Raw genomic sequence first — 17,185 nt, 5'->3', positions numbered from 1 at the left:
ATGCACACTACAGGAGCGAAATGCAGTTTAATCAACCCTAATATTTGCTACGCTGTTCTTTTCTGAATTTTTTTTGAGTGACAAGGAGAAAAGAACTGGATGGGTAAGTTCTGTGGGGCAAAAAGCCGTCCTTGTAGATAACAGGGGATATTCTTTTACATGCTTTCAGACCAACCGATTGTTTTCCAGACTGATAGTTCTTGTTCCTACAGAAGGCATTGCTTATTGCGCAAGGACTGACACATTATGGTGATGTCTACAGCAAATACTCTGTATTGATGTCCACAGGCTACATACTCAGAAGATCTTCCAGGGCCAACTAGACGGAAAAAAAATGGCTCAGATGATAGCATACATTCAATGTGCTTGCTGAGAAAGGATATATTAGGCCAGAAAGTCTCTGGACATCAACTTTTCTCTCACATCAGTTGACTATAGGATAACATAAAACCTTTGCTCGTGGCCACAGCATTTATGAGGACTGTTTCCATGTGTGTTATCCCAATAAAGTGGGAGTTCACATAGTAGTATTTTCCTTATTTGTAGCACCTGAACTGAGAAAAGGTGATATATTTCCATTTTATCAATACTTACAGAAATTTGATTATTATCAAATTATCTTTGCTGCTATACAGAATCAAGACTGAATAAATTAAATGGAGAAGATCAGCAAGGACTAACATACAAATGTATACAAAGCATGGTTATCTTGCCTATTCCTTGACTGTGTCAGCCAAGAGGAATTGTTCACTCAGAAATCCCCACAGTGCTGGTGAGACCGGCATTTCTAATTGCCCCATAGGTCTGAATGGCACCTACTGTACCTTCCAAGAAATGTTCCACTCTTTTCTCCTTTACAGCAAGCTTACTGCACACAGGGTAAAATTTATGATGTTTACAAGCTTCTGTATCTGACAAGCTTACAGGAACTGTAAGCTTCTCATTTTTTTCTTGATGCTCTTCCACACTGATGCGATATTTAATATCTGGGCATGTATTCAGAAAAGACAGTCAATGAAGTTAACTATGATCATTCTGAGTCATATTTAGGTAAGTAAGAACCCCTAATTTCTCTTTCTATTCTCTTTCTTATGTTATTCTGAATACACGAGTTTGGGTTAATTCTTCCATCTTTTATTACTTTAATATAACAGCTGTAATTATTGTTTTTCAGAAGTAGATACTGTAATGGTCTTTGCTTGGATGCAAATAACAGCTACAATTAATTCAGCTTCCTCTAAAAACACTTCTATTAAGAAAATAATTTGCAATGCAAATCTAAAAGAGCATTTCAAATGCAATGACTGATTGAAATCTTATGCATAAAATCATCATAAGATTAATCCAATCTTTTTAGGAGTAATCAAGCTTATTCAAAACTTCCTATAAAATATTTCCAAAACAAACTAGTGTAATACTTCAGAATACATTTAAGATACATGCATTTTATAGCAATTTGCATCCTAGTGAAAAGTACATTTTATATAGAAAACTAACTAAATAGCAATTCTACTATTCTACAGGAATAACACAACCCAGTATGAATACAGTTTAATAGCCAAACAGATATTCACCTTTGCTGGAAGTGTATGTATTCCAGTATAGTTAGCAGTTTGTGGCAAAATGATCTAGGATGATCCTAAACTTATTTCTTTAAACAATATTCACTGTACCATATTTAAGTCTTATTAGATTAGTGATATTCTTGTCACTGCTGTGAAAATATCAATGACTATGAATATCGCACACACACACATACCAAAAAAAAACAAAAAAACACACTATTACTAGGACTTTATTTCCTGCTTTATTGTTGTGCTTTTTACATTTCGGTTCATTCCCAACCTGGTCTGTGAACAGAGAAGATGGAATGAATAATGTTGTTTGCCCTGTACCCAGCTGAGATGTACCTGTACCTCTTAAAGTCCACTTAGTTTTCCACATGAGAAAAAACAGAATGGCTCTTCAATCATAAGAAGAAGTACTCTACAAAAATTCAGATCCCACTAGTCAGTTCACTTTCAAGCTAAATTTCTAAATTCATTTGCAGTTGATTATACATTAATTAGCATGGTTGGCTTTGCATGACAATTGATTCTCTAAATGGAAAGGCCAACAGCAAAAGTAATCCACAATACCGCATGCTCCCTAAAACAATCTCCTATGGAAAGCATTCTGAGACAAGCCAATTGCTAAATTGGCATTCACTCAAAATTAAGTGCATTTCCTCCACTACTTTGCTTCCACCTCCTCACAAGGCAGCAGCAAGGTTAAATACAAGATATTATCCAATTAAAATATGAAATTAGGCAGTGCTTATTTAACCTGTAAGACAATTTTAATAGGCAAGAAATTTAAAGAGGTTTTTGCTTTTTATATATATCTATGAAAAGCACACGTGCCAAAAGAAATCCCAAGATGTTTTACATGGCAGATTCTCCCAAAACAAGTAGCTAGTTAAAAATCTGGCAATGTATTCACTGTCATACATTATGCACTATAAGTCACATCTATTTGTACAACTAATGTAGTGCCGCCTCATTGCCAAACAAAGGGCTTTTCTAATCTTTCATGAAATTATAGAAAGAGCAGAAATATCCAACCTGCACAGACTGACCCCTGAGCTTCTGGGGTCCCCCATCAAAATTAAGAAGAGTTTGAGTAAATGTCATTGTGACTTCCAGATCAGTACCCTGAAGCACTTTTGAACTCCCTAATCTGTTGCAAATATATATCTATCTATAAATATTCCCTTTCTTTTCTGAGTTGGGATTGGGAATTAGAGACACCAGATGCTTCTCTTCACTCTCAGAATTGCCACTACTTTCTATGAGGTAGAGGGAGAAATCTCTTCTCACTTTCTTAGAATAGAATAACAGATCTACGGCCACAGTTATGGGAAGTTTGAAAGAAGAAGTATTAGAAACAGTATTAAAAAATCCATCTTTAAGGCAACCAAGGACATAATTAATAAACTATAAGTAGGAAAAAAAAAAACCTCTCTATAATTTCCATAGTGCAAATAATAAAGTAGATCAGATTTTCTAAAGTAGGCATCAAAAAACCTATGTTCCAGATTATATTGTTTGTCATAGTCATAACTCATCTGAAATCTCAAATCTCTCCTGAACGTAAAACTGAGAAGCCACAGCAATGTTTCTCATTTGCTGACAAGTCCTTAAACACGAGCATTTTGTACCAACTATAGCAGCAAGCAAACTAGGTATAAAATAGGCTTGTGCAAAGAGCACCTGCACCATAATGAATACTTCAGTTACTCTTACTGTTCACCTGAATAGTTAAAAAAAGGCTGGCTTGTTTTCTATGTTCCTGTTGTCTGCACTAAATGGACAAGAATTGGTAACATCTCCCTGTCACATCGCTGTGTGTGATTTCTCAATACGAACTGTATGCAGCTTTAAAACCAAAGGAAGAAAAAGTAGAGAAGAAAAGGAAAATTACAAATATTAATCTCTTTTGGTAATTAGCACATCATTTAGTTTTACTCAGCTTTGGACCTTAGCCTTAAGCTCTATAGAAAGTACAGAGTTTTTCCTTTGTTATTCAGATTTAGGGAAATCAAAAGCTTTTCATTTAAGCATAAATACCATTTTAAAATATTACACAAAGTAAGAATCATTTGTACTAATGATTGGGACTCTGACTGACCTTTAATAACTTTGATAACTACTTAGTGAAAAGCAAAAGCAAACAGAACAAAGATTACTGGGATTTCATTAAAGATACTGACAAAAAGGGCTATGTATCTGGTGACCTGCTGTGCTCAATATACCTCCTAGGAAGCTGAACACAGGGGCACAATGGGCTTAAACTTGTTCCTCCTCTGCCTTCCCCCAGCAGACCACACAGGCTTGAGTTTACAGATAATTTTTCTAGGACATACAGTCATTTGGGAAAGTTCATATAATTTTTACTGTTTTGGCTTTCAAGCAGAGAAAGAAAGACCACCTTTGTGAGCAATAAAAAGGGCATATCCCGTTATTAGCATCACAGAACCTTTAGGAAAACCTTTTCACCCCAGAGAGACACAAAAGCACCAACAAGGTTGTATTCTGATCTGTATTTCTGAGGGTGGAAGTTTAAGATATGAAGGATGTAGCTCAGAAAAAGAGCTTCCCCTATTATTCCTAGGTGCTTAATATCTCTACAGAAATTACATCAATATTTTACATACAATAGCAACATTCAAAGTATTTAACATATCTTGGGCACAAGCTAACCATCAGGAGCTGGGGTCACTACTGTGTGATAAGCCAGCTCTGATATGTGCCAAAAGAGAAATAGCTCACACAAAAAATACAAAATAGACTCATCTATCAAGGAGGAATGTCTGAACAGTGACTAGAATACTCTGCTATTATGCCTTTCATGGATGGAATTTGTCCCAGTTTTTGAGTTCAAAATGACAACATCATTTAACTAATTCCAAAAATAAAGCAAAAGGAGGAGCCAATGCGACAAAAAAGAAAGGAATAAGCAACAAATCACTGGAAATATTTAACATAATTAAGATATTGAGTTGTCCTGTATCTGCAGGAGCATTTAATCTACTTCCAGAGGAAAATAAAAAGTGAAAAAGACAGACAGTCAAAAGAAAAGAAAAGAGAAAAGAAAAGAAAAGAAAAGAAAAGAAAAGAAAAGAAAAGAAAAGAAAAGAAAAGAAAAGAAAGTAAAATTAATTTTACGATATGTTAAAAACATCCCAACCTTGTAAGAGAGCGTTTCTGATTTAAAAATAAAGAGAAATAATAAATGGGTGGTTTAGAAGCAAACATAGCTGATTGATAGGAAATCTAGGACAGTAAAATGCCTCATGTCTGTTGCCCAATGTGCACTGAAATTTTACTTCCCAGTTAACTCTATGGGGCACCTGGTATTTAACTCCAGCAAAGTGCCAGATACAGTATATCAACAAAATACATTTGAGAATAGAAAAAATAATTCACAGTGAGTCTCAACAGCTTGTCCTTGTTACTGAAGGCAATATCAAACTAATGGCCCAAGTGTCTGAGACTGTTAAATGGCATACTCTTAACAATTCACCCGTTCCATGAGAAAGAACTGCATTTCAATCATAAATGGAGTTGTCAGAATGTAAAATTTCTTGAATTTACATAGCATTTTGAACTCTTATAAGAGGCAGAAGGATTTTAACTGTTAGATAATTATCATAACACTAAAGAAGGCACAAGGATGTTATCAGTGATCAAAGGGAAACGCAACTGTAAGAACAGCATCTTGTATATGAATAATTTAAAAACTCAGTTCTTTGTATGTGCGGTTGAAAACCTAGGTAATGAATTCCATCTCCAGTCCCAATATGTACTTGAACGGCTCTTATGAAAATATATATTAATTTGCCTATGATGCTGTGCATTGATAAAAGCTTTTAAAAAGCACAGCTGGGAAGTCTACTTGTTAGTATGACAAATCAGTGTCACAACAAAATCTCATCTCACTATTTTTGTAATCTTTTTTTGAGATAGGCAAATAGGCAAATGACAGTATGGCGGAAGACAGTACTTACAACACTATAGCAATGAACACTAGAAAAGGAAAAATTAGTTGTCAGCCACATGAAATGGCTTATGAATTAACGGCATCTATTCAGGGTTTAGACATTGCATCGTTCAGCCAAGGCTCATGCTCAATGAACACATGTAGAAGAAAGTCAACAAATGGTACGATGCATAAGGAAAAAAACAGGCAAAACTATTATTTAGGAGGGCAAATTCACCTCGTCTCTGTCACTCAGAATTTCTGTACCTAGGGACCCTCTGATGATAGGTACCAACCAAACATGATATAAGACTTAATCATCCATAGGTCTGATCCCATATAAAAAGTGCATATTCTTATACTTCCACGGTGTAATACTTTTCCATTTGGCACAGCAAATTATTATCTTAATTTGACCCAAAATTCAGGGTTCAATTACTAAACAAAATTTCTAAAATTGTATAATATGGCATGAGTTGTTTCTTAAACACATCCTGTTTTTATAGGGTTATAAATTAGCAGTTGGATACTGATTATAGTCTTGGTTTTAGAATTTGTATCAATAACAAAAGTGCTATATTGGATTTCCATTTCAGTATAGATCTGACTGATTATAATTAGATAGCATTTCCATTGCTGACATTTTTCAGCCCTTTGCAGTGAAAACAAATCCTACGCCTAATACCATTGCCTAATAGCAGTATAGGATGAGAAATCTTCCAGATAAGTTTAGGCACATCTTTTGTTGCACTTAGAACTAGGAAATCACTTATCCTAATAGTTTAATTTTCCAGCATAGTCAGTGAAGAGTGCAAGGTGCCTCTGGAGATCTCCATGAGATTTTATCTGCCTAATTTAAACAGAGAGACATAGTAGAATTTTCCACCATAGCAGGATTTTCTAAAATAAGGAAGACTTTATTTCACCTATAAAGACCAGCTTCAAGTTACGTCTGTTATTTTCAAATAATTATTTGGATTTATCTACTGAAATACATTAGGATTAAATTCCACATCTCCTGTAATCACAGCATCATATTTACTTCATAACCTTAGTATTTGCACTTTTCGGAATGATAAATGAATCATGTTTCTAAACTATTGGAGAAGAAGGAAAAATTATTACCATTATTGTTGCCACATGCAACTGACTGCTTATTGTTAGTGCCTGTTAAACAAGAGTGACAGTTGCAGATTAGAGTACATATGAGAATATGTAGTGAAGCGATTATTTACCTACCATAAAGATAAATGAATGAGGAAGGGCCCATCATTTAAAATGCTCTCTAAAACTCCTGTATGTACAAGCAATTTTTTTTAAAGGTGACTTTGTAAAGCTGTATTCACCACTGACTGTCATTCAGCAATGTTCAGGTTAGTTCCTCTAATTGCACTCTGTTGCTGAGAATACAAATCCATGGAGTCAAGAGCACAGATTATAGCAGTAAGGGTCCAACAGAATCAAAAAGTTCTATTGATTTTTGGAAAATTCTCCATTTACAGAAAAAGAAGGTTTACTGAGAGGCTCTCAAAAAGGAAGAGTGGCATATGTGTCACTATAGAATATAGGAAAAAGGTCTCCCTTGTAAAGTCTGTGAATTCTGACCTTACCTCTAAGACAGTAACTGAGAAACTATAGCCTACTGGAAAGAGACACTTTCCATTATGCAACAAGTTTTATTTCAATGGTTCAAGGCTTTTATGGACCAGAACTTAGAAAATTAAGAATATATTTAAATATCATATGTTTATATATCTTACAGCACATTATATGCTAGAGATCTTTATGCACATGTATATACCTAACGAGAAAAGAGGAAGAGCTCAAACAGGCCCATTCCTTTCTGCAGACAGAAGAGTCTTTAATCCATTTTCTCATGCGCACACTAAAGATAACCAAAAATGGATTTTAATACCTCTGTGTCTTTTGCTATTTGATGATAGTTAGTCATATGTACAATAAATATGTGCCATCTGCTTTTCTGAGAGCTCACTAGAGTTCAATGGGCCCTCCGTTTTACCTCAACATATTCATTTTCCTGCCCTCCTGCCTGGATTCTTGAAAGTGAGAGGTAGAATTTATTGCAGTTGCTGAGAAAAGTGATAATAGATATCTTCTTTAGTTGAGGACAAAGGGAAAGGAAAGGTTTAAAGAACAAAGAAGCTTTTTTGCACATATTTTCTACTCTGGACACAGTAGAGATTATTATTATTATTTCTATGTTGGAAGGGCAAAATTTAATCAGGATATATCTCTAACTGACATCAGTTCTGTAGACTCAATGCCAGTCTTGTCATCCACATTGAACTAGTCCTATTATAGCTTGATTATCCTCTTTTTTTTTTAATCATTGGAAAGAAATATTTAATCATGAAATGAGTTCTTTTTAAAAAGCTCGCCAAATATTTGGATGTATCTTTACAAGTTCCTGGCTGTCTGAACTATACTCAAGAGCTCTGAAAAGGAAAGAGTAATTTCAGAGGAATAAAAGACAAAAAGTTATTCTATGCATGTCAGCCCAGTTCAGATACCTGCCAAAGAAAAGGCTTCATTTTGAAGCAGACTTTAGTTTTGCTCATGGTTTGATGATCTTATGATCTGATATAACCCTTTGAAAATGCAGAAAGTAGCAGTATGAGAAGATCCAGTATAGCTGCTAAATATCTTTCAGAAAACGACACAAGGATGAAAACCTTCAGTTCAGACACTTAATTTCAGGGATCTATAATGTAGATGACAACATGTGGCCAAGGTGTCATCACCTCTTTTTATATTCTGTGTGCCTAAAGAAGAACTCTTCTCATCCTGAAACAGACAAATTGGTCAAATGAACCAATGATGAAATTTGAAATGAAATGAAATTTTGTCCAGGCTCCATGGAATAGAATTACATATAAAGTGAGTTTATAACCTACATGTAGGTGCCTGAATACAGAAATGAATCCTATTCCTGGAGTAAACAAATATCACAAGCTCATCACTGATTACATGACAACGGTGCTTTTCACTGTGTTTATTGTCAGAAATGCCAGCAGTGAAGTTTCTGTTTCTGTTGTAGGATGTTTATGTGTGGTACTCACATTTCAGTCTACAAGGCCTTTTTAGAAAGACAGGGTACACAATCAAAAGCAAAACAGGCTATACATACCAATGATTCACAGAGCTGTGGTGTGGTTGAGAAGGAAGGGCTACATCCAGTGATGGCATTGTGACAGAGAGCAATGCTGCTTCAATATTCTGTATCTTCAAAAGCTTAAAGTCACATAAAGTGGAATTATCACTCTTCTTCTTTCTCCTAATAGAGCAAATGACTGCATTCCATGTTCCATACGAAGCGCGACTGAATAACATAAATTAACTTGCTTTGCAAGGAAGGTTGCAGCAATTACATGGCATTTACATAGAAATAATACAAATCATCTGTCATAAAAGGAAAGGCTGAGAGAGCTAGCCTTCCAGTCTGGAGAAGAGAAGGTGGAGAGGAGATCTTATCAATATGTATAAATATCTGAAAGGAGGGTGTAAAGAGGTTGGGGCCAGACTCTTCTCAGTGATGTCCAGTGACAGGATGAGAGGCAATGAGCACAAACAGATACAGAAGTCCAAATATAAGGAAAAACAGTGAGGAGCAGGTTGTTGTTAAGATATCCTTGGAAATATTTAAAAGCTACTTGAACAGTGTCCTGGGCAGCCTGCTGTACACAGCCTGGCTTGAGCAGGGAGTTTGTATTAGATGATCTCCAAAGGTCCTTCTGTCCTTCCAACCTCAACCTCTGTGAAATATACAGTTGCCTAAAAAAATGACAAGTCACATATCACTGCTAATTTGTGCTACTTTAAAGCTTGATTAAAGCATATGACCCTCCATAGATTTCATGAATGATTAGTTCTGCAAATCAGAGGAAATGTAATTTTGCTTATAAATCAGCTATTTAGGTTTTAACACTGCATTAATACTGCTTGGCTAGAGCGTTGAACCTCATTTTGTAGAAATGGGACTTCTACCTGTGAGGCATCCACAGTGCATTAAACATACCCTATTTAATCTCTCAGGCTGGTCCATAGTAAGCTTAACATGTGATTCATCCTTTTCATATCAAAAAGGACAAAAAGGTGATCTTTTGAATTTGAGCCTCTAATTTTCCCTCTCCAGCTTCCTTTTCCAAGCAGTAAATGGTAGAGAAAAAAAAAGGTTCTTTTTTTCTTTTTTCTGCAGTTTCACCAGACTTTTTTTTTTGATAAAAATATTTATATATTGAGTCTCTAAGGTATTTGATGTTCTCTTTATTCCCTAGTCCCATTTCAATACTCCGATCTGAAAGAAAGAAAAATATCCCATAGAAACATATTATATTTGCAGGCTAGTAAGACTTGCATTATGAAAATTTTTAGCCCTTCTGACCAGGATCTGGTCTAGTCTTTTGGGACAAGGTGAATTAGCTCTCAGAATACCTCTGAGAGAATTAGCTCTATACCTTATAATGGCATTCTTCTGTTGCACTCTTTAAGAACCTCACCTGAGGAAACAACACTACTTCTAGTCTCTGGGGAAAAAACAGTACAATAAACTATACATTGCAGTTTTAATATCAAAGGATAGCATTCCTGAGAGATGAAAGACTTGGAGAATTACCCACAAGGATTTGCAGGGTTGTTTTTTTTCTTTCCTTTGGAGAATAATTTGTAGTTCTTAACTAAGCCCTAGCATCCCTTTGGAGGCAAAACTGTGTTCACCCGCATATCATCTTAAGAACATAGAGTCAAAAGCCTGCTGAAGTTGGAAGATTGAGAAAAGATGTTTGTTTCTAACTGGAAGAAAGAATGATTGCTTTTGAGTTCAAATCTGGATGCCACTTCTCCTAGAAAACACTGTAAGCAAAGGAAAACAAACAAACAAAAATCTGTCTTGTCTACTTCATTCATTCTTTTGTTGTCAGAGAAAACTTTTTTTTCAAAAATAGAGAAATAAGAACCGAGAATTCGTCATGAAACTATCATTACTTTTAGAATGGCTTTCTTATTTCAACTCCAGAAGCCATGTGGGAAAGTGCATCTAAAAGCTGCCAAGATGGAAAAACAAAATTAAACTAGGTCCTTCGGTCCTTAAATGAAACTAATAGAACTAGACAAGGATTAACCCTCTACTACCCATTAATTCTCAAACTTGGGCAGTAGACAGGGGAAAGTTGCCAAGCTTGCAGGCCCTCCCTAAATAACTTCCCTCTCCTTTTACCAATGCTGAATATAAGATATGGTGCTAGAGGGACTACTGCCAAGTAGACCAATGCCATTACAGCATTTCTTATATCTGCAAAACAGCTGAGTTTTCAGATCAAAGTAGAAACCTGTATTTTCTGGCTGAAATATGGAATCATCAGCAAAACTGTTGATTTCTATAGGGTCAAGTTTTTGTCCTGTAGTTCTGGCTAGCTGCACATATAAAACATACTTTAACCATACAGCAAAAGATAGATTTACTACAATATTTCAGTTATATAGAAACATATTGGAACAGGTTGCCTTGTAAGAGTTAAATTTAGTATATCGCACACAAGTACATCAGGCCATGTAAACCATCTCCTACAGCAAGCATGCTGCCTTGTTCTGATTTCCTAGTATTTCTGCTTTTTTTCTGTAAACAAACCTTCATAGCAAGTCCTGTTTAGAAAGAAGGCAGACTTAGCACACCCTACTAACGCCCCTAAATTATACTGATTGCACTTCCATTTATCGTAATACTGAGTTGTACTCACACGTACAGAAGGCCCAGCTTCCAGAGACTTACTTCCAACGTTCACCTACCAACACACAAAACTTTTAACTAAAACATTAACAATTGGAGCTGAAATATTCTATGCAAAAAATATTTCTTTGTGAGAAAGTGCATTGAACGATAATTTGAATTAACAATTAACCTTTAATGAACAGTACCTCTCACAACTAAAATTGATCTTTACTGCTATAACTATAGCAAATAGTATATATCCATAGGTAAAAGCAGCTTACCTTAATAACATGTTTCAGCTTGTCAATAATTTGACTTATTACAGGATCTGTTCCTTTCACTTTTACTTCTGGATTCCCAGATTGAGCTTTGATTCCACTGCCAACCACACGATGAGTGTAGCTAGTTTAACACACAAACACACACAAAAATGGTTTATCAAACTCTTCTTCTCTCCAAGAAACATCTTCTACTTTAAATTAATTCTGCCCTCATAGCACAAACATTCCATTTTAATGGGATACATTCATTACATGCACATATTTTTAATAGAAAAGGAATATAGCAGTATAATTAGTACATTCCATAAAGTAGTATTATTTATGATAGCTTTAATTTTTCTACAAAAATTTACTACAAATTACAAATTATTATGAATTACTACAAAATTTACTAATTTTACTACAAGAAGAAAGTAGTTATATAAATTTTGAGGGAATAAACTTTTAGCTCTATACATTATACTTTTTTGTGAAACTTGTCTTTACTAACTACAAACTGTATAGTGTTTGTCTAAAAACAAACACCAGATTCTATGTGCACTGTATGCTCACAGCAATATCTCAATTTTTTTAACATTTTTTTGTGAATGTATATCCAAATAGAATAATTATTGCAGGATAGTAGTAAAATTGTGCATAAATTAATTGGCATTACTAAGTATAACTGACATAAACACAGAGCAGACCCAAAATAATTCAACAGACATATTTTTTAGAAAAGTATTAATAGAACCAGATGCTTGTTCAAGTGAGAACTAAAGGAGTAACTAGAAAATTGCTCCTAACATGTTATTCTTAACAGAGCTAAAAATACCAAAAGTAAAACAAATCATTTCACAGAATTGTGTGTTTTATTAAAATGATATGCATCATTCACCTTTCATATCATCTTAGTGACGAATATCATTAAGGGACTGGAACATCTATCTTATGATGAAAGACTAAGCAAGCTGGGCCTGCTTAGCCTAGAAAATAGAAGATTGAGAGGGGATCTTATCAACAGGTACAAATACCTGAGAGGAGAATGTAAAGGGGATGGGGCCAAACTCTTCTTGGTGGTGGACAGTGACAGGACAAGGGCTAATGGGTTCAAATTGAAACACAGGAAGTTCCATCTCCATGTGAGGAAGAACTTCTTTCCTGTGAGGGTGACAGAGCCCTGGAACAGGCTGCCCAGAGAGGTTGTGGAGTCTCCTTCTCTGGAGATCTTCAAAACCTGCTTGGATGCCACCCTGTGCCATGTGCTCTAGGTGTCCCTGTTTGAGCAGGGAGGGTTGGACTAGATGATCTCTAGAGGTCCCTTCCAAACTCAGCCATTCTGTGATATCTTGTATGTAATACCCAACTTATGCAAGAAAACCTGGATGTTTACACTCTCATCACAGATACTGTATATTATGAAAATATCCTCCATATGTTAGCTTTTGTCTGCATACTTTACAAGAGGCCATCTATATATCTCTGTCTTAAAAATATTTTGCCAGATGTTTCTCTGCAAGAAAAGAAAGAACCATATCAAGAATGGAATACAGAAATGTCTAATTCCTATTTTTTAGATGTTTGTATTGCACAGGCAAAATAGCATCTTGAAATTCTGCAGAAACTGAGTTTTAAGAAAAATTTTACTAGTGCTTCTAGCATCACAGAACACTTCTATGCATGAAACAACCAGAAGAAAATCAGTGCTGTTTACTGCCTGAGTTTGCAGACAGATGGAAAAAAGTGCCTCAGAGGGGTAAGGACGTCTCTTCCTTAGGCCATCATACTTTGAACACTAAAGAGGAGAGTTTAATTACAACATTGTTTATTTTATCACTGATCCTTCTGGCAGGTGGAATAAGGGAAAAAAAAGGGGGGGGGGAGGGGCCAAAGAGCTAAATTACAAATGGTGGAAATTAGCATAAAGAATGGAATATGGAGAGAAAATCATATAAAAAGACACATAAAGAAAAAGAAAGAAGAAATTAAAGGAGAAAAGAGGGATAAATTGCATTAGAAAAGAATAAACGTTTCCCCACTTCATAGTACTTAAGAGAACGCTAACCAATGAATCATGCCCTCTAAACCAATGTTGCTACACAGCAACAATTTATGATCTTGATGCTTTGATTTTGCTTAAATATCACCTTGACATAAAGTAATATTAAGAATATTCCTAAGGATACATGCAAGGACTGAAATTCTGTTCCTAAAATGACATAGTCCATTTTCATAGAAAGATATTAACCCATTCATACAAAATGATTCTAAATCCTTTGTAGGTCTCAGAAATTACAACTCGCCTTCTATACATGTGACAAAAATTATTAACTTCTTTAGGCATTATATACTTCATTTTGATAGATACTTCATTTTGACTAGAAGTACTGCAAAATGCTTGAGAAGTTAATTTATTCTGAGGCCCAGCAAGCGTTTTGCTGACAGATACAAATTCAGCAGACTTGCATTGCTTAGGTTTTAAACATCCATGTTTTCACAAAAAGCACTAACATTCTAGACCCTCTACATACAGCTCTGCATGCACTATTTATGGCAGGTCTCTTCTCCTTTCTCTTTCTCTTCTTCACTCAGTCAAATTCACTGGAAATAAATATAATATCAAATTTAAATTCAATTATGTATCAAGACATTACAACAACGATCACCTAGGAATAGTCACAAGTTAAGATTTAAAGGACCAAGCTTTATCCATTCTTCATTAGAGAAAATATATTGTCAGCTGTATTCAACATTCAGGACACATAATACCAGCTAAAGATAAATACTAAAAATAATAAGCCTATTACTAACACCATTACTGATTCACTAGTCATACTATTACTTGAAATAGATGTTAATGTTGCACAATCAGGAAAGCAAGGCTTAATGTGGTTAATGCAGTTCTCTACAATGTGGCAGTTGATTTTTAAAAGAATCTTCATAGCACTATTGAATATGCTGGATATATGAGCAGTTGATGTACTCTACAAAGTGGTAATTTGGTTTATAGCAGAGTGTCTTTTCTGTTCATGCTAGTGATGGAATAAAAGTTTTTACTGGTGAGTGTGCAAAATCTGCCATTTATCTGCTAGACTTAAGGAAACATTTAACAAAGTTATTCTGGTAGTTTCTAAAAAAAAACACAAACAAACAAAACAAAAACTTTCCCAGGCATAAAAATCCATCTTTTATAGTCAAATGTATAAATCAAAATAAGTAATTTTATATGGCATTCCTCCCTGCCTTCCCCTTTTCAGATTAAGAATATGATTCTAGATGGAAAAACTGTCATGGTTTAGTAGTTTAATACTGCATTTTCTCTTCATAGTACAACATTATTAAAAAAAAATCTTAAAAGGGTAGGGTGTTCTTTGTATACACTTCTTCCATTTTCCATTTCATAGTATGTAAAACTTGCATTCTCACTTTCTGTCACTCAAAATTCCTGGATTAATACCCTTTCTCAAATGCTACAAAACCAGATATAGTACATATAGTATAGTATAGTACTACAGAATGGGATTTTTCTTTTTGTTATTCAGTTGATCATACCACTTATTTAACTATGTCAGAAAAAAATAAGCCATATAAAAGTAACCCATACAAAACCTGAGAATTAACAAGGTCTCAATTTATTAATTCAGTTCATCGGTGAACATTCCTTCCTCATTTTTTTTTTCCACATGGTAAATGCAAATAGAGTAGAGTCTAGAGACTCCTCTCTGTGGCAGAGCCTAGGACTATCCCTCTTCTTTCTTCCATTCTTCTGCTTGCCCTCCCACCTTCCTATAGATTATGAAAGTTTGGTAAATGTTTTCTTCTTTTACAGCTTTCCCTGCCAGGTTACTTTCCCTTTCTGTCAGGAAGGAAATTCACTCAGTCACCTATCCATCAAGGAAGCTACTCGCATTAGTTACTCAAATTGTATCCCTTCTGACTGCTCAGAGATGAGTTTGGCTTTTCTCCATTGGTCTGGGAAGGGGAAGAAGCTGAAGCCAAGACAGGAAGTGCAAAGAAACTGTGACAAGCAATGTGCAAATGTGCATATAACTCCGTCACTTTAAATGCATCAGTATTGAACAACACCTAGATCACAGGTGCAGGTGGTAACACAGCCTCCCTATCATTTGCTCTTACTTGCTCTGTGCCGTTTCTTTCCTTTCCACTCTCGCTTTTGGGGTGATCCTTTCCATCCCTGAGACAGCGAAGCAAATTGGTGACTCCCCATCACTTACCAGTCTGTTGCTTTGACCATGAGCAACTTGGGAAAATGCTGTCCCCCAACCTTAAACTTCCATGAAATAATATGGACTGGCTACCCCCCAAAATATATCAAACCCTGCCCTATGCCTTTTCTTATTGATCCATGTCAGTCTATCCTCGTGGTGGTTTTCTTTGTTTTAGGTCCCCGCAGACCCCAAATGGCTCACAAGACTGTATCCGTAGTAGTGAAAGCTTTGGATCCAGGACTGGTACAATAATTACTGGTTTCCAAGACCTCTGTTTTATTCTCAGGTCTATAGATATTCCTACATGTTTCCAAGACTGACTTTTACAGAAGTTATTATGTATTTCTCCAGTCTAAACAAAATTCTCATATTTTCCAGGTAGCGGGTTATTTAAACTTTACAAGACTTTTACTCCTTCGAGGTTCTTTAGTTTTCTATTAGAGAGCATTTGACCTTGGAATTAATTCCTCAGGGTCTTGATGCCAATTTCACTCAAGAGCATCTCTTATAAAGCATCACATATAGAAAGTAAAAGGGTAAATGACAAATAAAAACCTAGAATTCATTTGCATGAAACAAAAAAAAAACAAAACAAAAACAAAACAAAAATGAACAAACAAAAAAAAGGGATACAATGCAATTTGGAATTCAAAAGCAAAAAATGCTTTTCCTCAAAACTGATAATTCTGATTTTTTTTATCAGGTCACAGCACAAATTTTGAACAACCCTTTTCTGAATTGCTAAGTGTTACAGGTCTCAAGACAGAACCTCCAAATATTAATACATGCAACATACTGCAGTAGATGAATCCAATTGATTTTTTTTTCTGGCATTAGATATCTTAACTCATATTAAATTTGCTTTCATTGAAAAATTTCTAGTTTAGAGCAATTTACATTAAAAAAAAAATCATTTAATTTCCAGTATCTTGTAATTACAGGCACTGAGAAGTCACTAGGTAAGTTGAAAACTTGTTTCTTACTTCAGGTGTATAATAAGGCATTCACAAAGCCTTATGAAGCATTGTACTGTTGATTCTTACCACAAAAACAAGTTTATGAAAGTCAAGTCTTAATCTACTCATCTGTTCATTGAAAGAAGGTATTTTTTTGAATAGAAAAATTCTAAACTTACTTACATATTGTTCTGTTATTTTCCAAATTTTATTGTGTTTAATTAAGAAATGTCTATAAATACAACAGTTTCAGACATTCTAATCGGTACTAAATGATCTGTCTGAATTAAATGAGCTATTTGGAATCTGAGCATGATATATAAAACTTCATCCCTGTAGATTTTCATTTATATGCAAAATATGTTTTCCTTAAGTTGAGGAAAAATGTAAAAATCTCAGACTCTGGGTTTGAGCAACTTCATTCATTATGAAGTTTTAATAGAGCATTAATCACTTTCTGCTTTTTTTTCTCCTAATGTACAAGTAATGGAAAAA

The 17,185-nt window shown here is 34.9% G+C and overlaps 1 protein-coding gene across 1 annotated transcript in view; it reads right to left on the bottom strand.

Annotated features, from left to right (window-relative positions):
- Positions 1-17,185, bottom strand: part of GPC5 (glypican 5) — a 632,403-nt gene that overhangs the window by 395,675 nt on the left and 219,543 nt on the right. Inside the window, exon 6 of the mRNA XM_088523345.1 lies at positions 11,527-11,647. Coding sequence (XP_088379471.1) covers positions 11,527-11,647 — 121 coding nt within the window. The remainder of the gene's footprint in view (positions 1-11,526; positions 11,648-17,185) is intronic.

This window comes from Tinamus guttatus, unplaced genomic scaffold (assembly GCF_059628265.1).
Source record: "Tinamus guttatus ecotype Peru unplaced genomic scaffold, ASM5962826v1 Tinamus_guttatus_pri_ptg000180l, whole genome shotgun sequence".
Classification (NCBI taxonomy): Eukaryota; Metazoa; Chordata; class Aves; order Tinamiformes; family Tinamidae; genus Tinamus; species Tinamus guttatus.
Note: the sequence above shows the minus strand (reverse complement) of the source record. Positions and strands in the feature narration are given on the sequence as shown.